This window comes from Hibiscus syriacus, unplaced genomic scaffold, assembly GCF_006381635.1.
Source record: "Hibiscus syriacus cultivar Baekdansim isolate YM2019G1 unplaced genomic scaffold, ASM638163v2 tig00110481_pilon, whole genome shotgun sequence".
Classification (NCBI taxonomy): Eukaryota; Viridiplantae; Streptophyta; class Magnoliopsida; order Malvales; family Malvaceae; genus Hibiscus; species Hibiscus syriacus.
In genome coordinates, this window is record NW_024062757.1 from 213471 (window position 1) to 235405 (window position 21935).

The window sequence follows — 21935 nt, forward strand, 5'->3', positions numbered from 1 at the left end:
GATAATCCGTAAATCGCAACGAGAATCTGTAAATCGCAACGATAATCCGTAAATCGCAACGAGAATCTGTAAATCACAACACTGAAATTTTGGGTATATAACACTGAAATCATAAACTAAATCCCTAAATCGCAACTCATTCCATCTCCATCTATCACTCTCTCCGGCGACATCCGTTCCTATATCCAACGACATCCTTCCCCATCCGGCAACAGGTCTTAGTTTCGCATCTCGTTTGTTTAGTTACAACCATGAAATCATCTAATGTTGATCATGTTTGGATAGATTTGTGTTTTGGAGGGTCATGGGATAATGTTAATGGTGTTTTACAATATATGCCTTTACCCATAAATCTTCAACTAAAATTGTCTTTACAAAAGTTAACTTATGAAACTCTAATGCTACGTGTTTCAAATAAATTGAATTTAGAGCCCCTAAGTGGATTTAGGCTATCTTATCAGAGAAATGGTAAAGTTTATTTGTTAACCGACAATGAAGATGTTGAACGATTCATTGCTTACATTAGTGTTTCACAAGATGATGTTACATTGTATGTTGTTGAACCTAGAAGTAGTATTGTTGGGTCAGTAGCGGGTAGTAATCAACTAAGTTTTTCTCAAAACCCACAACCTTTCTCTAATCCAAATCCCAATCAACTTTCAGCACCAAATTCCGGTTTTCGTATTGACCAGTTAGACGATGATGAGCCAACAGAAAAAATTGTGAGTACTAGTCAGTATTCGAAATTTGGTCTTGGTCAATATCCGGACTTTGATATTGGTCAATACACGGATTTTGATGATGTTTCAGAAGAAGAAACAGACCATGCGTGTAATGATATTGATATTGGTCAATACCCGAATTTTGATGATGAAACAGCCGTTGCCGAAGAATGTAATGTTGATGATAATGAGGAGGAAGTTACGACTATGAATGAACATGTTGAACATCCATTCTGTAATTCATATAATCCTGAAGAAGAAAAAGAAGAAGAAAAAGTCCCCGAAGAAAAGAAAATGCCACGGGCGTATAACTGGAATATGCCAGAATTACTTCAGATACCGGAAGAAGAGTTGATAAAGAAAGCAGTTGATTGTTACACAAAAGTTATTCGTATCAAGAAAGATGATTGTTTTGATACAAAGGAAGACTTGAAGATAGCTTTATATACGAAATGTGTGGAAGATGGCTATCAACTAAAAGTTAACAAATCAAGCAAAGATCGTTTCGAAACAAGGTGTATGATTGACAAAAACTGTACGTGGCGTATGATTGCAAAGAGAATAAAAGATTGCAAATGTTTCAAGTTAGGACTTTTATTGATAAACATACATGTTCAAGAACCCAAGTTTTTCCTCACCATAGACAGGCAAACAAAAAGGTGTTGGGTGGTTTTCTGGCTGAGTTAATGTTTTTGAATGGCAGGGTATATCGGGGACATGAAATTATGACTGACATGAATGCTCGGTTCAAGATTAGTATATCATATTCTCAAGCTTGGAGAGCCAAATGTTATGCCTTGGAATTGTTGAGGGGGTCGCCAGAAGCATCGTTTGCCCAACTGCCGGCTTATTGTCACAATTTAAAGCTGAAAAATCCTGGGTCGGTAACTCATATCAAAACAGATAGAGATGGACGCTTTGAGTTGCTGTTTATCGCCATTGGTGCTACGGTTAGTAAATCAATATAATTTTGTTGACTCATTTTTGTTAGTTACATGCATTTCACATTTAAATGATTATATTTCTTGTGTATATTATTTTGTAGATTCGTTCGTTTATTACTTGCATGCGCCCAGTTATTATAGTTGACGGAGCACATTTGAAAGGTCGATACCTTGGAGTAAACTTATTAGCAGTAGCCATGGATGCTAACAATGGGATATTGCCAATAGCTTACGGGGTTGGCAAATCTGAAACCTCTGATTCATGGACATGGTTTATGGGGCATCTTAGGGATTGCATAGGTCCTATTAGCAATCTGACAATCATATCCGATAGGGCAAACTCAATTGACAACGCTGTTAGAAGGTGTTTCCCAGATGCTTTTCATGGACTTTGTGGTGTTCATTTGTATAGAAATCTAAAATCAAGGTCTGCTGGTATAAAAAAGCACAAATGGACATACTGGAAGGCTGTAAAAGCTTATCGGGAAGTGGATTTCAATAAGCATATAAATTGTTTAAGACGTGTTTTGCCTCAGTGTGCTCAAACACTAGAAGATGTCGGGTTTGAAAGATGGTCAAGAGTACATCAACTTGGAGCAAGATATGGTTTCATGACGTCTAATAGTGCAGAATCAATCAACGCTCTAAGTCGTCATTCCCGGAAATTACCCATTACTATGTTAATGGAGTTTTTTCGAGCCTCTATTCAACAGTGGTACTACAAGAAAAGAAACCATGCAGGTATTATTTCTTTGAATTCGTAACTTATCATATTTATATATTTTACTAAGTATTGTTTATTTAAATTTACAGGAACATTGGAACATCGTGTTACACCATGGACTGAAAAAAAGATAACGAAACGTGTTGTGAAGTCAACGTCATGGAGAGTTGAACCATGTTCAAACACTTTGTTTCAAGTACTGGATAATAACTTAAATGGGCTAGTCGATCTAAATGCAAAGACGTGTAGTTGTATGAAATGGCAAACATCTGGTTATCCGTGTGGCCATGTTATAAAAGTTGCTCTTCATTTAAACCAAGATGATTCAAGCGCATACGCTATGGATTGCTACACTACAGAAGTTTATCGACAGACTTATGCCGAGATTGTCTACCCTATTCCACATCCTTCTGAGTGGGACATACCAGATGACTTACAAACAGTTTTGCCACCAGCCATGGACAGAAGGCTACCTGGCCGACCAAAAAGTCACGATCGTATACCGTCTAAGGGTGAAGAGAAGAAGAGATCGACATGTAGTCGGTGCAAGGAAAGTGGTCATACAAGGTTGACATGTGGATCACCAGTGCCATCAAAATCATCTTTTCCTCTACCAAAATATGGATCCTCATCAAAATCCAAAGCTCATATGGTGTGAACTTTGTATTATGTAAACGTTGTTATTCAGTTGTATTATGTAAACGTTTTAACATTTAACATTTTATGTGTATTATGTAAACGTTGCCATCAAAAGCTCATATGCAAACGTTGTATTATGTGGATTTTATGTGTGAACTTTTAACATTTTCAGTTGAATTAATGACTCAGGCCAACCATTTTGACTTAACCAACTCTTGTTATTCAGTTGTTATCACTATTAGGCATGCATTTGACTATCGCAACACGGAAAATACAATCGCAACGCGAAATGAAAATCCCAACATGAAAATCGCAATGCGGAAATGAAAATCGCAACGAGAGAATCGCAATGCGAAATGAAAATCGCAATGCGAAATGAAAATCGCAACGAGAGAATCGCAATGCGAAATGAAAATCGCAATGCGAAATGAAAATCGAACCGACATAATCGCAATGCGAAATTAAAATCGCAATACGAAATGAAAATCGCAATGCGAAATGAAAATCGCAATGCGAAATGAAAATCGCAACGAAAGAATCGCAATGCGGAAATGAAAATCGCAATGCGAAATGAAAATCGCAACGAGATAATCGCAATGCGAAATTATAAACGCATTGCGATTTTCATTTCCGCATTGCGATTTTCATTTCGCATTGCGATTCTCTCGTTGCGATTTTCATTTCGCATTGCGATTTTCATTTCGCATTGCGATAGTCATTTTTGCCTTCAACATAATGCAGATTGAAATCAACAAAATCAACCATTACATTTCAATCAATTAAACAAGCACAAATAAGAATTATGTTCGCATCAATTACACAAATCAACTTTTACAAATCATCTTTTACAAATCAATTAAACAATCAAAAATTGAATCAACTTTTACAAATCAATTAAACAATCAAAAAACAATCAATTAAACTATTGAATCAACTTTTGCAGCTCGACATCATTTTCACGCAGTTCACTTCTGAGATTAACCTGCAGAAACCAAACATTTGTTCAAACAACACTTTCTACGCAAATTATTGAATTCTAATTACTTAACCAAACATTTTCATTTATAAGTATATAAACTTACCAATTGTTTATGGACATTTTTATAACGCGGATGCAGGTAGGCAGCGTCTCGTATATATCGATTTAGCCATATAATGACGAAACCACAAGCCTACTGCAGCTTTATCTCTATCGGTGGGAGGTAGATACTTGATGCTTCCCGTCGTCAAACGCTCCAACGCCAAGCATACGAGAGGACCACAATCTCCTCTGGCTCCGCTCGTTTGTTGTGGCGCGGTCTCGTCTCTAATAACTGTAATATTGAGCTTCTTTGGCTTCTTGTTTCCAGAACGAGTCCAATAATTGATCGCATCCAAGAATTTAGCCAAATGAGAGCTCCATCCCTTAATAACATCTCTTAAATCAGCCAATGATATGTAATTTATCATGCTGTCATACACTATTGTCTTAAGGGATGGGAGCTGAAGCTCGACGAGAATCCAATGTTTACGTTCCAAAACAGGGATAAACACCTGCAATCATAAGTAATAATTCATTCATTTGCGCACTTATTTCATAAAACCTTTAAACTCAATCTAAAATAAATACTAACCTTATCGACCTCCCACCATGCAGGATAAAGTTTAGCTTGTCCATTGCCCAAATCAAATGATTCATCTCGTGCATTCTTCAAGTGAACGGCGTGAAAAGACGTCGGCATTATTGTATATCGTATATTTTTATTTTTCTTAAGTTTTCTTATTATTAGAAGACGTGTCACCCACGCATCGATATGCTGTTTTACAAAAAAAGACATATATTAGTGACTTACATAAATTTAAAAAAAAAATTAATCAAATTGAAATATAAGAAAAATATAAGACTTACCCCCCATCGAAATAGCCATTGTCTTCGACCCCTAATAATACGCCCCACCAAGGCCGTTCAAGCAACAAAAAGATATCATCGGTGAGCTTGCATATGTCAGTGAAACACCCCTTGCTCCGCTCATGTAGATAAAAATCAACTGCGGTCTTAGCCCAAAGGGTGTTATCCAAAATTGTGTCCGGTAGTTGTTCCCTCTCCTCTTCAGATACCGGTATGGTACTGGCCGGTAACTCATACGAGAGCCAACTCTCATCCATCATGTCCGGAACCGGTGGGGGTTTCTCAATACTTCGATATATTACCCCATGTGAATCGGGCTCTGGAATGGTGGGAGGGACCTCTTCAACGATGACAGTTGCCTCTTGAACGGTGGGAGGGGACTCTCGAGGAATGATATGGGGGGCCTCTTCAACGATAGGAGTGGACTCTTGAGGGATGACAGGCGAGTCGGGCTTCTTCTTGCGGTGTCTTCGCACTATTGGGGTGTACGGAGACTTAATAGCACGTGCACGCTGTCTGATGCGTGAACTCCGTCGTGCAAGCATAACCCGACGTAAAGCATCCACTCTATCGGGCCGCTAAATAATTAAATACAAAAATCAGTAAATAAACAGACATGATATTTAAACAGTGAAAACAAAGACAAATATGTTTCAAACTTGCATTGTATTCACCCAAGTCATTATTCTATCATAGTTCACAAAATGCATCAGATAACAAAGAAAAATATGTTTCAAACTAATACCCTGAAGTTAGTATTTGTCTTTGTTTTGTCTATTGGTTGAAGTAATGCAATCCATTCAAGTTTCAATTTGCAGAAGAAGAAATAGTTTACTTTCGCAACACGAAACTTAAAATCGCAACGCGAAACCAAAATCGCAACGCGAAATGAAAATCGCAACGACAGAATCGCAATGCGAAATGAAAATCGCAACGAAAGAATCGCAACGCGAAATGAAAATCGCAATGCGATTTTGGTTTCGCGTTGCGATCTTGTCGTTGCGATTTTGGTTTCGCGTTGCGATTCTGTCGTTGCGATTTTCATTTCGCGTTGCGATTTTGGTTTCGCGTTGCGATTTTAAGTTTCGTGTTGCGAAAGTAAACTATTTCTTCTTCTGCAAATTGAAACTTGAATGGATAAATTTACTTTCAACCAAAAGACAAAACAAAGACAAATACTATTTCACAGTGTTAAAGAATACACAGTTTAGCAGAATTGGCAGCAACCGAACAAATTTACTTTCAACCAAAAGACAAAACAAAGACAAATACTATTTCACAGTGTTAAAGAATACACAGTTTAGCAGAATTGGCAGCAACCGAACAAATTTACTTTCAACCAAAAGACAAAACAAAGACAAATATATTTCACAGTGTTAAAGAATACACAGTTTAGCAGAATTGGCAGCAACCGAACAAATTTACTTTCAACCAAAAGACAAAACAAAGACAAATACTATTTCACAGTGTTAAAGAATACACAGTTTAGCAGAATTGGCAGCAACCGAACAAATTTACTAAGCAATCTAAGTGAAATGGCTAATCTAAGTGAAATTACGAGTAAATTTATCATTAAGTTAAATATGGAAAATCTTAAACTTACCTCGTTGCGTAGAGTATGAACCTCATTCTGCAACGATACTATCATCTCACGTAGAGCGGCAACCTCACCACGTAAAGTTGACACCTCCACACGCCATGCACCATCGTTATCGCGTAGAGTACCGATCTCCTCACGCAAGGCATTGACCTCATCACGTAACTCCCTTGACTCATCCCGTTGAGGTGGAGGTGGAGAACAGGGAGATAGGAGTCGTGGCATCTTTGCCGGTCGCCTATCATGAGGTGATGGTGGAGAAGAGGCTCGATGATGTGACGGGATAGGTGATGGCTCTCGTTCTAGAGATGTATAGTCGGGTCGATCGGGTGATGGCTCTAGGTGAGGTGATGGCTCTCGAATTGGAGGAAGTGGATGCTGCTCATCATCCGTGCCATCAAAAAAATTCTGACTAGCTTGCCACCAATCAGTGGCAAGCTCTTCCTCCGTGGGTGTCAGTCTTTGTAATGGAATGTTGGCCTCCTAAAATATAAAAACTCAAACAAAGTTAAACGTCTACTATTAATAACTTGTTTATATATTATATGAAAGTATTTGTGTTAACTTACATTATTTATTGTGGCATATGGTATTAAGTCTTCCCAATCCAACAGAGTTTTCCTCTTCCAGGAAATAGCCCTGGGAATATCATTTGACGTTTTTATTGCATATGTACGCATGCTGGGGAAAGCCTCGAATATCCAAATCTACAAACAATATAATAACAAAATTAGTAATTGTTAAATAATTAATTATAATTTTAGAAACATTATATAGAAATTCTTACCTTAAAGGCCCAAACAAAGCCTGACAAAGTGTATTTGGACCCATCGCCCCGCAAACTTTTGCGGTCATCAAAGGCAGACGACAACTTAGTCCAGGTAGCTTTCTATATATACGAACCCCACGGAAACAGATTCCATGCATTCAGGTCCTCTACCAATATTATTAGCTCCCGATGAATAGGTTGTCTGGCCTCTCTGCCTAAAAAGCCGGCATACACAAGTAGTAGAAGGCATACTCGGACAACATCGACGTCTTCCATCCGAGTGAAACCAGCTTTCTTATTAAATAATTTCTTCAGGTCGTCGACATGTAGGTTCGGCTTCTCCATTGACTCATCCGGAAAAACCCGGGATAACCATGATGGGCGGGCGATATGACGAGTGTACCGGCCTACATCATCGTGTCCGAATCGTAGACCAGTGATTAAGCAGAACTCCTTCCGCCCAAAGCAAGTATACGCTGGTGGAAAATGAAACCATATCTCTTCCTCACCACGTTGTATACTGTCGGGTAGATTTGATGTCATGGTCTGAAGCCACAAATGGGTCAAATTAGCATCTCCACCCGGATGCTGTACTCTCAGCCATGGCCCGAAGCAGGTTTCCTCAAACAATTGTCTTTGAGCAGGTGAAAGCTTCTTTGCAATTGTAGTGGCCAGGCTGACTTTATTTCTCAAGGTCAATTGAGCCGAAAAAAATTTCTACAAAAACAATAAACATACCAAGTTAGATATACCAAAAACTACACTGTGAAGATATACCAAAAACAATAAACATAAAAAGTAGTAGTTTATTCTTTAAACTAAAATTTGCAACACTGTTTTGTCTTTTGGTTGAAATGAAAATCGCAACGAGAGAATCGCAACGCGAGATGACAATCGCAACGAGAGAATCGCAACGCGAAATGGAAATCGCAACGAGAGAATCGCAACGCGAAATGAAAATCGCAATGCGATTTTGGTTTCGCGTTGCGATTCTCTCGTTGCGATTTCCATTTCGCGTTGCGATTCTCTCGTTGCGACAGTCATTCTCTCGTTGCGATTTTCATTTATCTCGTTGCGACTCTTCTGCAAATTGAAACTTGAATGGATTGCATTACTTCAACCAAAAGACAGAACAAAGACAAAGACAAATACTAACTTGAAAATCGCAACGAGAGAATAGCAACGCGAAATGAAAATCGCAACGACAGAATCGTAACGCGAAATGAAATCTAAGTGAAATGGTTAATCTATTATTGAAATGACCAGTAAACTTATCATCAGTTTCAATATGAAAAACCTACAATAATGCAAACATTTCAAAATAAAAATAATTAAAAAAACTAACCCTCGGAGGTTGATTTTCCATTTCTGAATATTGTGAGGGATTTCTGACCGTGAATGGTTGTGAGGGATTTCGCCGGAGATGGGGACGGAAATCTTCGGAGATGGGGACGGATTTCTTCGCCGTAGAGAGTGAGAGATGGAGATGGGACTGAGTTGTGATTTTAGGTTTTAGGTTATGAGTTGCGATTACGGGATTTTGTCTTAATATTCTTTTTGTAATTTGAAAATAAAATACGCGTAGCGATTATAATGGCGCTTTAAATATCGCGTTGCGATTTACGGATACGCGTTGCGATTTTATGTATTATCGTTGCGATTTACGGATACGCGTTGCGATATACGGATACGCATTGCGATTTACCCATACGCGTTGCGATTTACGGATACACGTTGCGATTTACGGATACGCGTTGCGATTTATGTGTTCGCGTTGCGATTTTCATATTCGCGTTGCGATTATGGAAAATCGCAATGCGAATTTGTACTATCGCATCGCGATTTTCAAGAATCGCGTTGCGATTTTGGAAACTGATTTGCGATTCTGGAAACTGATTTGCGATTCTGGGGATCGCGTTGCGATTTTTATTTCGCGTTGCGATTTTGTTGGTCATTTTGGCAAATCCAAAAAAAGTTGGTTAAAATCGTATATTATAACTTTTTTTTGGTCACTGAGGCGATTTTCTCTAAAAAAAATGTTGTGCGATCATCTCTTAGGTAAAATATCCGAACAAGTTAAGTATCGGCCGATCCCATGGTTGGTAAACTACACCATTGGTCAATCAATTATTATTATGTCTCTATTTTAGTCACTAAACATTTTTTTATGGATAAAGTACACAAATGATTCCCTAACTACATGGAGCTGTTTTATTAAATCATTCGATTATTAGAAGTTACAGAATTATCCTTCGACTATAGAGTGTTGCTTTGTTGAATCTATCAACTATTAAAAGTTACAAATGATCAACCAATTATTTATTATGCCCCAAACTCATAATTTTTCATTAAAAAATTGGTGGTATTCTAAACTAAACGTTAACCTATTGACTGTGATATGATAAAATTTGATATCAGAATCGCAAACGACTATTAAATTTCAGTAATCATTTTAACATCCAGCTTAGACAACCACAAATTTTTCAACGAAAAATGACGAGTTTAGAACATAATGAATAGTCGGGTGACTATTTTGTAACTTTTAATACTCGATGAATTTAACAAAGCAACATTATATAGTCGAATCATTTTGTAACTTTTAATAATTAATAAACTTAATAAAACAATACCCTATAATCGATGGATCATTTATTTACTTTATCCTCTTTTTATTTAGTTATTAATATTTACAGAACAACATGATTTATGTAATGCTATAATTGAGAAAAGTTTAGAAAATTAGTCCATGCGTAGACATTTCCAATATTTTTAATATCTAAGACAAATTTTGAATAAAATGTTATGCATATTTATGCCTATAATTGAGATCATTTTCTCATTAAATAAAATGATTTTATTCCAACTACCCTTAAATACAATGATTAAAAATATCTTTAGAATTTATTAATGGAATAATTTTTTTTATTAATTTGAGATAAATACAATGTAATATCTGTTTAAAAGATAACTCTTAATCATTTGATATTAAATGCTCACATTTCTAATATTCTTTGTGTTCAAACATGAGACATCAAAGAATACTAACAATTCTTTTATCATTTAATGAAATAATTAATTATTGGATAATAGTACGACCTTTCCTACACATATAATAGAGATTTCATAAGCAACCACAAAGAAATGAAGCTAAGGTCGTCTTCTTCCTTTGGCACCCCTCTCTTTATCTCCTTGCTCTCTATTTCCACTTTATCCTCTCATTGTTGGATCAAAATCTATAATTATGGACATATATTTATAATGTATATTGTTATTATAAAATATGACATAAATTAAGTGACCAATTATATTATAAAGTCATAAGGTATTAGAAGTGTCGTGAAAATAAAAGTGTATATACTATTAAAGTTGTATTTATAATTTAATGAAGAGAAGAGTTATAAATATATACAATAATTTGTACTTTAAGAGAACTTTATCTTCTTGAAATATCATAACTAAAGAAAGATTTAAGGATTTCAACTATAAATTAATTCAGTTACGCTTTCGCATATAGTATTTATTTTATTTTTAATGATTTAACATTATTAGATCCTGCTTGATTTCACATGATTTAGTTCTAACACCCATGCTTAACCACCACAAACACCAACAATCTCATACGAACAACATGCAAGAAAATTACATAGGGCGACCCGACTCTCAGCTACGATTTCTGCGTAAACTCTCTGCAAGCAGCTCCCAACAACCACAGAGCCGACGATGTTCGCCAACTGGGCGATATATCGTTCACGCTGCTCCGTCGAAACTTGACGGATTCGAGGTGTCGCATTGAGCAGCTTTTGAAGCACAAAAAGATGGAGACTCCCATGAGAGTACGCGTGCAAGGTTGCCTCAAGCTTTATTCCCTTGCGACCCTTAGTGCCGAAGAGGCCTTCCAAGATTACAGTGCCAAGCGATACCGTGATGCTAATACCCACGTGAGTGCGGTCACGACTTACGACACGACTTGTGAAGACGGGTACAGGCTTGGTTTCGCCATTGACCGACATGAACAACGTTACTTCTCAGTTGTGTGCTATTTCGAATTCCATTGTCACCATGTTTTTCGATTGAATGACGATTGAATCTGTTTGATGTTTTATCATTGTCTTCAAGTTTTAAATTATTACCCTGATAATCAGTCTCTTGACGATGATGTAATTTTAATTTTGATCACATCAATATAATCCAAAACAATAAAGGAATTGCTCTATATTTCTACTTTCTTTTCTTTCTTTCTTCCACATAGGTTCAATTGGTTTTGAGGCATATGAATTTGGTTTTGTTCAATATTTGATACTGGTTAATTCTGTTCGAAATCGGCGGTTAATTAATTGAATTAACCGAAATTATTAAATATTAAATATATTAAATACACATTTTAAGCTATAACTCATTAAGAATTAAGACCCAAATATTTTTTAACCACATTAGACTCATTAAATTATTAATACCTAATTAAATTTTAACCTAAATAAAAAAATACTTCCATTATATTCAAATTAACCTAAAAAAAATTATAAAAAAGACCAAAATAATCAAACTTTATTCGATCGGTTAATATTTTCAACAAAAAAAAAAGGATTGATTCGGTTAACATTTAAGAAAAAAAGTTTGGTTAATTTGATTAATGAAAATTCAGTTCGGTTGGTGGTCGAATTAACCGTTTGAACACTCTACCCCACCAATTGGTTATTAAATGCAGTATTCGGATACAAGTAAAACATGACAGAAAAAAAAGTAAAAAATATTTTCAGTTTCAACATAATTAATAATTTTAAAATTTTAAAATAGTTTCATATATATATATATAAACTAAATTTAAGTTTTTTAAAAAATAAAAGTTAAAATATATAAAATCGTTAATATATATATATATATATACACACACAAAAATCCGAAAGAAATTATACACACACCTCATTAGCCCATACGGATAGCTAAAAAGATAAACTCAAGAGTAAATGGATCCTAACTCATATATATATATACATATATATACATATATATATATATATATATATATATATATATATGTGTGTGTGTGTGTATATATATGTATATTGTTGTTATTATTTAAGATAAATTTTTAATTTGATGATTATATGTATAAATTATTGTTAATTCTATCAAATAATTTATTTTTTAAAATATTTTTTTATTTTTTTAAAAAATAATTGATTTATATATATGAAGTTATTAATAAAAAATTAAAATTATTACTTAAGATAAAAAATAATTTAATGACTATATATATAAATTGTGGTTAATTTTATTATTAAATATATATATATATATAAATGTTAAAATTATTTTTTTAATTTTCTTTTTTTCTTTCGTTCATTATAATATGTTATATGTTGCGGTTTGAAACCAAGTTCTAGTTTACTGGTTTGGGCGTTGGTTTATAATCATACCCAACACAAGTTCAAATTTCATTCTCTCATTTTATGTGATTTCTTCTTCTACTATTAGTTTTCCATCCAATTCGATGGTGACATGTGTCATCATCAGATTGGATGAAAAATAAAATAATTAAATTTAAAAATAGCTTACATTCATGTTGTGAGACGTGTCAAAATATGATTAAATGATTACATTTATTAAATTAAATTTAAAATTCATACCAAATTGATTAAGTGTACTAGTATTGAGGATCAAATATGTAATTATATTTATTTTATTAACTGTCATGTAAATACTTCCGTTAAATACTAACGTCAGGTGACTATATTAGAATCAATTAAATAGTAAATCGATCATATTAACTTAAATTTGAAAATAAAGGTCATACTAACACCAACCTCATAGTTGGGTGGTTCTTGAAGTAGTTTACCCGAAAAAATGTTGTGCGATTATCTCTTAGGTAAAATATCTAAACCTTTGCGTAAACTATACCATTGGTCATTCAATTTATTAAATACTTCAACTACTAAAAGTTATAAAATTATCATTTGATTATTAAAAGTTACAAAATTATCATCCGATTATTCATTATTTTTCAAACTTGTCATTTGTCATTAAAAAATTGACGGTATTCTAAGCTAAACGTTAACATACTGACTGACTGTGACATGATAAAATTTGATCTTAGAATCTCAAACGATTATTACAATATAGTCATCATTTTAACATCCAACTTAGATAACACCAATTTTTCAAAAGAAAAGGACGAGGTTTAAACATAATGAATAGTCAAGCGACTATTTTATAACTTTCAATAGTCGAAGGACTTAACAAAGCAACATTCTATAGTCGAAAGATCATTTTGAAACTTTTAATAATCGATGAACTTAACAAAACAACATTCTATAGTCGATGAAACATTTGTACTTTGCCCTTTTTTATTTAGTTATTAATATTTACAAAACAACATGAGTTATGTAACGCTATAATTGAGATAAGTTTTGAAAATTAGTTGATGTGAATGCATTTTCGATATTTAATAAAAAAAATGGAATAAGCATTACTTTTCCAGATTATTAAAAGAAACAAATCACTTGAAAGAAAAAATTGTTATGCATACCTATTACCTGTAATTGAGATAAGTTTTGAAAAATGTTATGCGTATAATTGAGCTAAGGTCGTCTTCCTCCTTTGGCATCCCTCTCTCTCTCCTTGCTCTTTATTTCCACTCTAACCTCCCATGGCTTAACTCCCACCGCCAGCAATCTCATACGAACAACATGCAAGAAAATCACAGAGGGAAACCCAATTCTCAGCTACGATTCCTGCGTAAACTCTCTGCAAGCAGCTCCCAACAGCCACAAAGCCAAAGATGTTCGCCAGCTGGGCGATATATCGTTCATGCTGCTCCGTCGCAATGTCAAGGAATCGAGGTCTTACATTAAGAAACTTTTTAACAACAAAAAGACAGAGCCTTCCATAAGATCATGCTTGGATGTTTGCCTCCAAATTTATGCCCTTGCGATCTTTGATGCCAAAGAGGCCTTCCAAGATTACAATGCCAAGCGATACGGTGATGCTAATACCCACGTGAATGCGGTTGGGGTTGCCCCCCACGACTTGTGAAGATGCGTTCAAGGAAACACCAGGCTTGGTTTAACCATTGACCGATATGAACAACGTTACTTCCCAGTTGTGTGCTATTACGAATTCCACTATCGTCATGTTGAGCGCTTGAATGGTGATTGAATCTGGTTGATGTTTTATCATTGTCTTCAAGTTTTAAATTTTTACTCTGATAATCAGTCTCTTGATGATGATGTAATTTTAGTTTTGATCACATCAATATAATCCAAAACAAAAAAGGAATTGCTCTATATTTCAGTAGCTTATGCAAGCAGCCACTTTCTGTGTTTTTTCTTTTTACTGGCATCAATGGCATCGGTACCTACTGGTCAACCCCTAAACGTTGAGAATATATGAAGATAACATCAAAAGATTTTATTGCAAGTCGAAACATTTGCAGCTGTTTGGTGTAAAAAAACAAGTTAAGACTTCGATGATCACGTTTAATCCTCGTTTATACAACACCTATGATGTTCAACATCTCATTTCTTCCCCAATGGAGTTCCAACCAGCCACTGGGTGCATATATATATATATACTCTGATTACGAGATTACACGTATGGATCGATCTTGTCCGGAAATTCCAGCTCGAACGCCTCTGCTAAAGTTCCAAGCTATCCAATCCCGAATGCCATTTCTGAGTTCTGTTTCCTGTGAAACCCAACCTTTGGCTTCTCACTGCTGCTGATGGAGGAGCTGATCATGTGCTTTATCAGTAAACCTAAAGAGGTGAAAAATCATTAATATGTCCAACACTGTTCACGCTTATTAATTTCTGCTGCCTTTTATTAAGCCTTGGAGTCGCCGCCATTAAGAAGATAGGCACACCAGGCCACCATCAACTGCATGGCATTATGCCATCTCATTAATGCTGGTCCTCCGGGCCTAATCGCATCAAACTTTCAAGAAATTTTCGCCCTTTGCTTGTTATAGTTTCACTGAGATACTCAACAGAGGCAAGAAGGAATAACAAAACAGGAAACAAGATTACTGAATTCACTTCATTATGTGATATTTCTTCTCAATCACAAAGAGCTATACTTATACAATTGATAGAAGTAGTTCTAGAAACTCTAGTGGAAGCTTTAGCAGTCTCAACTGTTAACCAACTGCCTTAACTAATTCTAACAAACTAACAGTGAGATGCCAACTAATCAACCGACTCACCTAGAACAATGCACACTAACATTCCCCCTGCTGCAATCACCTCTTTGTTTAAGAAAACAACTCCACGAGACCAAGATAATGCACACTAGCATTCCCCTTGCTGCAACCACCTCCTTGTTCAAGAAACCATCTCTACGCGAGACCGAGGTATACACAGCATCACGCATCATTACTCCCCGTACTACAGACTCTACTTGTCTACTCTTCAACCCTTGAGACGTGAGACTTCCCTGGAACTTGAGACACAAGCAGCCGCTGTCGATGTTTGAGAAACATAGGAGCAGACAGTAGATTAGTTAGAATATCAGCTACTTGTTCAAAGGCAGGAACCTCCTGAACAGAGAGTTTTCCAACAGCTACCATCTCTCTAACAAAAAACAGATCAAGCTCAACATGTTTGAATTTGGAATGAAGAATTGGATTCACACACACTGCAACAGCACTAGAATTATCACACCACAAAACAGGTTTACCATGGACAGTCACACGAAGTTCACTCAAGAGAGACTCAAGCCATGCCATCTCAGCAGCAGCACACGCCACACTGCGATACTCGGCTTCTGCAGAGGAGCGAGCTACCACCTGCTGTTTACGAGAGCCCCGTGAGACTAAATTCCCGGCAAAGTAGATGCAGTAACCGGAGGTCGAACATCTGTCATCTGCATCTGTTCCCCAATTTGCATCTGCAAATCCTGTCAAAGACAAGCGAGGTGATGCTGAAAACCGAAGACCAAAGTCGACAGTGGCCTGTAAGTATCTTAGTATGCGCTTTACCGCCTGAAGATGAACATCACACGGAGATTGCATGAATTGGCATACTCTATTTACTGAAAAAGCAATATTGGGACGAGTGATAACAGCGTACTGCAACGCACCGACTATACTCCGATACTGTGTAGCATCCTCAATCGGTGACCCGATATCAGCAGTCAATTTCCAACCCGTAGCCATAGGTGTAGGGAGTCCTTTAGCATCTTCGAGGCCACTCTTGCACAGGAGATCACGTATATACTTCTACTGGCTTAGAACGATTTCACCACCTGTTCGACATACCTCGATTCCCAGAAAAAAATCCAAACCCCCCAGATCTTTTAAAGCAAATTGACCATTAAGTTTATTAATCACATCCTATACTTCTTGTTCACAAATTCCAGTTATAATAATATCATCGACATATACTAACAGATACATAATGTTGCCAGCAGTTTCCCTGACAAAAAGCGAGGCATCCGACCTTGACAAGACAAACCTTTGATCCTGCAAATACTGCTTGAGCTTATCGAACCACGCTCGAGGAGCCTGCTTCAATCCATAGATGGCTTTGTTGAGTTTGCAGACCACATTACCATCACCTTGCTCATAGTCTGGGGGTTGCACCATATACATGTTCTCAACTAAGTCTCCGTTTAGAAAGGCATTATTGACATCAACTTGTCTTAACGACCACCCTTTTGATAATGCAAGTGATAAAACAACCCGTACAGTTGTTGGTTTAACCACGGGACTGAAAACTTCATGGTAATCAACTCCTGGTTGTTGTAGAAAACCCTTGGCCACAAGTCGAGCTTTGTGCCTTGCTATGGAACCGTCAGCATTCCTCTTGATTTTAAAAATCCATTTGCAGCTTACTGGTTTCCTACCACTTGGGAGAGAAACAAGTGTCCAAGTGTTATTTTTTACTAGAGCATCGTATTCGGCTTGAGCTGCAGCTTTCCATTCCAGACTGTTCATAGCTTCTCGAATCGTCCTCGGCTCTTTATCAGAGTAGGCCACTTGAAAAACTTTAGGTTTCCGAATTCCACTTTTACTTCGGGTTATCATAGGATGAACGTTATATTGCTCTACACCAAACTGTTCTCCATCAGATTGTGACCCTTCACAGAGTCCTAGCTCATTTCCAACAACATTACTACTTGATGCAGAAAAATCAAGCTGTCTTAGATCAACTTCCTGAGTAGATGCTATTAATACATCACTTGTATGCACATTGTCCTCTACAGCAGCAACAGCCGGTGATGATGCAGGATGCTGTTCATAGTCACGGGCTAAATTTGATGTTACGTTGACAGTCTGATCTGAACCTTCAGTTGACTGTATTATAGGTAAAACGGTGATCGAGGGACTCGTGTTACCACGACGTTGAACAACTGACTTTTCTTCAGAATAAGGGAACACTTCTTCATCGAACACAATATGGCGTGACATTAAAATTCTCCCATTCTCATCTAAACATTTGTACCCTTTGTATGACGAGCTATAACCAAGAAATACACATCGTTTCGACCTGAAATCAAGCTTGCGTTGATTAAACGGCCTCAAAAGAGGAAAACAAGCACACCCAAAGACTTTAATCATTGAATAATCAGGAACTTGCTGATAAAGAACCTCAAAGGGTAATTTTCCATTCAACACTTCAGTTGGCAGCCGATTTATCAAGTGTACTGCTGACACAAAAGCATGACTCCATAACTTCAAAGGTAGTGTTGCCCAAGTTAGCAAAGCTAAACACATCTCGACAACGTGTCTATGCTTCCTTTCTGCTTTCCCATTCTGTTCAGAGGTACTCGGACACGAAATCCTCTGCTGAACACCATTTACAAGAAACCAGCTTTTAAGGGCTTGATATTCTCCACCTCCATCAGTCTGTAGGGCCTTAATTTTATAGTCAAATTGAACTTCAATCATCTTTAAAAAACTAAGAAAGCACTGCATAACTTCATATTTCCTTTTAAGCAGATAAATCCAAGTGTGCCGACTATAAACATCAATGAAAGAGACATAATAAGCAAACCCATCAGCAGAAATAGTTGGAGCTAGACCCCATACATCTGAGACAACCAACTGAAATGGTTTATTATACTCAGTTAAAGACGTACAAAACGGAAGTTTATGAGCTTTGCTTTGTAAGCAAGCTGTACAAACACGAGACAATTTATTTTCACTAGGGACAATTTTACACGCCTTCATTACAGCTCGAACAGCAGCTATCGAGGAGTGACCCAGACGCTTATGCCACAACTCTAGCGAGTTGGACGCTTTCAAGATGTGGTTCAACTACCAGCTTTTATCCCTCGTAGTGTGTGGCAGTAGTTGATATAGTCCATCAGGCGTGAGCCTCCCTTTCAACAGAACCTCATGAGTCTTCATGTCCTTCACAAAGCATTCAAATGGGTGAAATTCGATAAAAACCTTATTGTCACGCGTGAACTGTGACACAGACAACAAGTTCTTCTTTATACTCGGCACATGCAGCATATTTTGTAATAGCAAGGGCTTCGAATTGCTTAGTAAACATGACTGTCCTATATGAGAGAACGTAATACCCTCTCCATTTCCCATGAGCAATGTATCTTTACCTGTGTAAGTAGTTCCAGAGTTAAACACAGATAGATCATTGGTGATGTGGTGTGTTGCTCCTGTATCCGGATACCAGATCGTGTTAGCCGTGTTGGTGGAAACATTACCAGAGGGTATTGTGGAGACAAAGGCCGTTGGTGAGGAGGACATTCTCTTTCCAGTAAAATCACCAGAAACTGTATACATATGAGCCATTGACACCGGATACGGGACCTGAGAAGAGAACATGTGACCACCTTGATAATAGGGCACTGATCCAAACGGCTGCACACTGGGAAAAACCGAGTTAGCAACAGGATAGTAAAAAAACACAGGAGATTGAGGGAACACATGACTCATCGAGTGCCCATATGCGTGAATGCTAGTAGTAGTCTGCTGTTTGTCATCCGAGACACTGCGAGACTGTTTCGACCCATTATTAACTGACACAGAGGAGTCAGCCACCCCGGTATACTCACGATCAAACCTGTGATAGCACTTCTGAACCACATGACCAAATTTTACACACAGTTGACACTAAGGTCGATTAGAATTATTAAAACAACCACGGCCTCAACCACGGAAGCTATCACTTTGTTTACTCCTTACTGGATTAGATTAAGACTGAATATTACCAGCCATGGAACTCGATTCTTAAGAGTCCTTATCATCAGAGCGAGTTGCCATATTAACAGATGCACTCTCACATAGAAATTTTTTTTTTCGAGCTTCACAGTCAAGAAACATTTCGGTTAAAACATCTAACGACAACGAATCACACGAAGCTATAGCAAAGACATACTCAAATTCCATGGATAATCCAACTAAGAGAACACTGATGTGTTCTTGTTCAATTACTAAACTCCCTGCAGCATTGAGCATGTCGCAAATGGATTTTACCTTGGCTAGATATTCGCTAACTGTCGAGCCAGCCTTCCTTTGCGAATGAAGACTATGTCGAAGAGCAATCACATTCGTACTAGACCTTGCACCAAACAGTCTTGTGATGGCACTCTAAATGGTGAGTGTGGATGTCAAACCAGTGAGATGAGGAAGGACTTCCGTACTTACTGTGGTTAGGAGCCAAGCGGCTAACAATTTATCTTGCTGCCTATAAACCACAAAAGCGAGATTTTCTTCTTCTTATCCTGACTCGTTCACAACAGTCTCACTCGGAGCAGAAGCATCATTAGACACATATTTCAACAATCCATATCCATCAATAATCAACATTACTTGATGTTTCCACAAGAGATAGGTACTTTCAGACAATTTCACAATATCATGCTTACTTGAACTGTTAAACTAGCCGAAGAAGAGGCCATAGGAAGGTAACTAGCAAGAAATCAACAAGAAGTTGAGTAGAAAACACCTTACCACCTACTCACAATGCTCCAAGAGTTGCAACTACCAAGAAGAACCAAGCTTCCACGCATTACGCAAAGTAAAAGGAAAGAAATACCGAGCAGCGGATAGCACGATACTCCACATCGTGGCGAATGATACCATGTTATAGTTTCACTGAGATACTCAACAGAGGCAAGAAGGAATAACAAAACAGGAAACAAGATTACTTAATTCACTTCATTATGTGATATTTCTTCTCAATCACAAAGAGCTATACATATACAATTGATAGAAGTAGTTCTAGAAACTCTAGTGGAAGCTTTAGCAGTCTCAATTGTTAACCAACTGCCTTAACTACTTCTAACAAACTAACAATGAGATGCCAACTAATCAACCGACTCATTCTAGAACAATGCACACTAACATTGCTTTCCAGTAGCATAAGAAGCTCACTCCTTAGATTGCGTTGTACGGTTGCAGTTTTTTTGCCTGGGACTGGAAGAATTCATCAGATATAATTAAGATCAGCCGATTTAGCCGTATCGTATTGGTTTTGGTACCAGTTCATTCGAGTAACATTTTTAAAACTACAGAAAAGCGTAATTGTATTTGGCCAAATTGAAAACCTCAATTTGATAAGGTGAAACAAGCAAATAGCTTACTGCTCTTAGTGGTTTTAATTGACTGTGCCATGTCAGCAAGCTTCCTGGATCTGTTCGCCGGAAACCCCGCCGCGGTGGCAAGCTGGGGCTTCATTGGCGGCTTACCATTGTCGGTGAATGACGTCAGGTGGCAACCCGCCCTTCTGGTTCCAGTGCGGGTTCGGATTCGCCCTCACCAGCGGGCTCAAGTAAAAGGCCAATCCCGATGAGTTCCCAGCCCCGCTCCTTGATCTCCTCGCCGCCTTCGGTGTCCTCTTCCATCGTGGGGAAGCCTCCGGTGAGATTCTCGATGATAGTCGATGACATTCGTCTCCCGAAGCTGCTTCAATCGCTGGCGACATTCCCCGATCCGAGACCCTGGATGGTTTTCGATTCCCTGGACCGAATTGACCAAATTCTTCTACGCGAGTTGTCCCCGAAGATTGGTTCTTTTTTCGACGAACAGCAAAGAGTGCCGAGAACAAAGACGGCGATGATGAGGACGGTTCACCGGACGAGTCCCAATTATAATGAACACTAGGATCCGAATTAAACTTCTCTGATCTCAATCTGAACAGATCCGAAAAAAACGAGAACCTGTTTTTCTTTTTGAAAGAGCCGACCGCTTCAAAATCGCCGCTAGTTTCGGTGCCGTGGGTAGGCCCCACCTGAGGAGTGTGGTAAAACCGCTGGTTGTGGATCCAGTTGGCACCGTCGTCTCCAGATTTCCGTCTACTAACGTAAGGAGAAACAGACCGAGGGAAAATCAGCGGCGGTGGGTCAGGTTTCCGAAGACTCTCGGCAGCGAGTGCTAATTGAGCTTGGGCAGCGAGGACCGCAAGAAGACGTTGCCGGAGACAAGTGGCGCAGACGCCGACGCTGCTGCTCAGGTCAGTTAAATGTTCCTTGCACCTCATTTACTCAAAAAAAAAAAGTTTGCTCATATATAATGTACTAAAAAAAGAGGAAAAAAAGAAAAACCCTTTGGTTTTTATGCAAGTATAAACAGAGTATACGTAATCATAGTATGAATGGCTATGGCATGAGTGGGTTCTATGCTGCAAAACGAAGAGACCATGAACAAATAAAAATGGAAAAGTGTGTCCTTTTTTCCAAGTGCTGGAGAAG

General features: G+C 37.5%; 3 protein-coding genes across 3 annotated transcripts; all 3 read right to left on the reverse strand.

Annotated features, from left to right (window-relative positions):
* Positions 1 to 15681: 15681 nt before the first annotated feature.
* Positions 15682 to 16434, reverse strand: LOC120128485 (secreted RxLR effector protein 161-like). Its single transcript, XM_039146169.1, has one exon. The coding sequence runs from the start codon at positions 16432 to 16434 to the stop codon at positions 15682 to 15684; it is 753 nt and encodes a 250-aa protein (XP_039002100.1).
* Positions 16435 to 18419: 1985 nt separating this feature from the next.
* Positions 18420 to 19565, reverse strand: LOC120128543. Its single transcript, XM_039146213.1, has 2 exons — positions 18840 to 19565; positions 18420 to 18633 (listed from the first exon to the last, which is right to left on the reverse strand). The coding sequence occupies exons 1-2, from the start codon at positions 19177 to 19179 to the stop codon at positions 18617 to 18619; spliced, it is 357 nt and encodes a 118-aa protein (XP_039002144.1). The 5' UTR covers positions 19180 to 19565; the 3' UTR covers positions 18420 to 18616.
* Positions 19566 to 20484: 919 nt separating this feature from the next.
* Positions 20485 to 21910, reverse strand: LOC120128486. The gene is made up of 2 exons (XM_039146170.1): positions 20948 to 21910; positions 20485 to 20916 (listed from the first exon to the last, which is right to left on the reverse strand). The coding sequence occupies exons 1-2, from the start codon at positions 21722 to 21724 to the stop codon at positions 20794 to 20796; spliced, it is 900 nt and encodes a 299-aa protein (XP_039002101.1). The 5' UTR covers positions 21725 to 21910; the 3' UTR covers positions 20485 to 20793.
* Between the last annotated feature and the right edge of the window lie 25 nt (positions 21911 to 21935).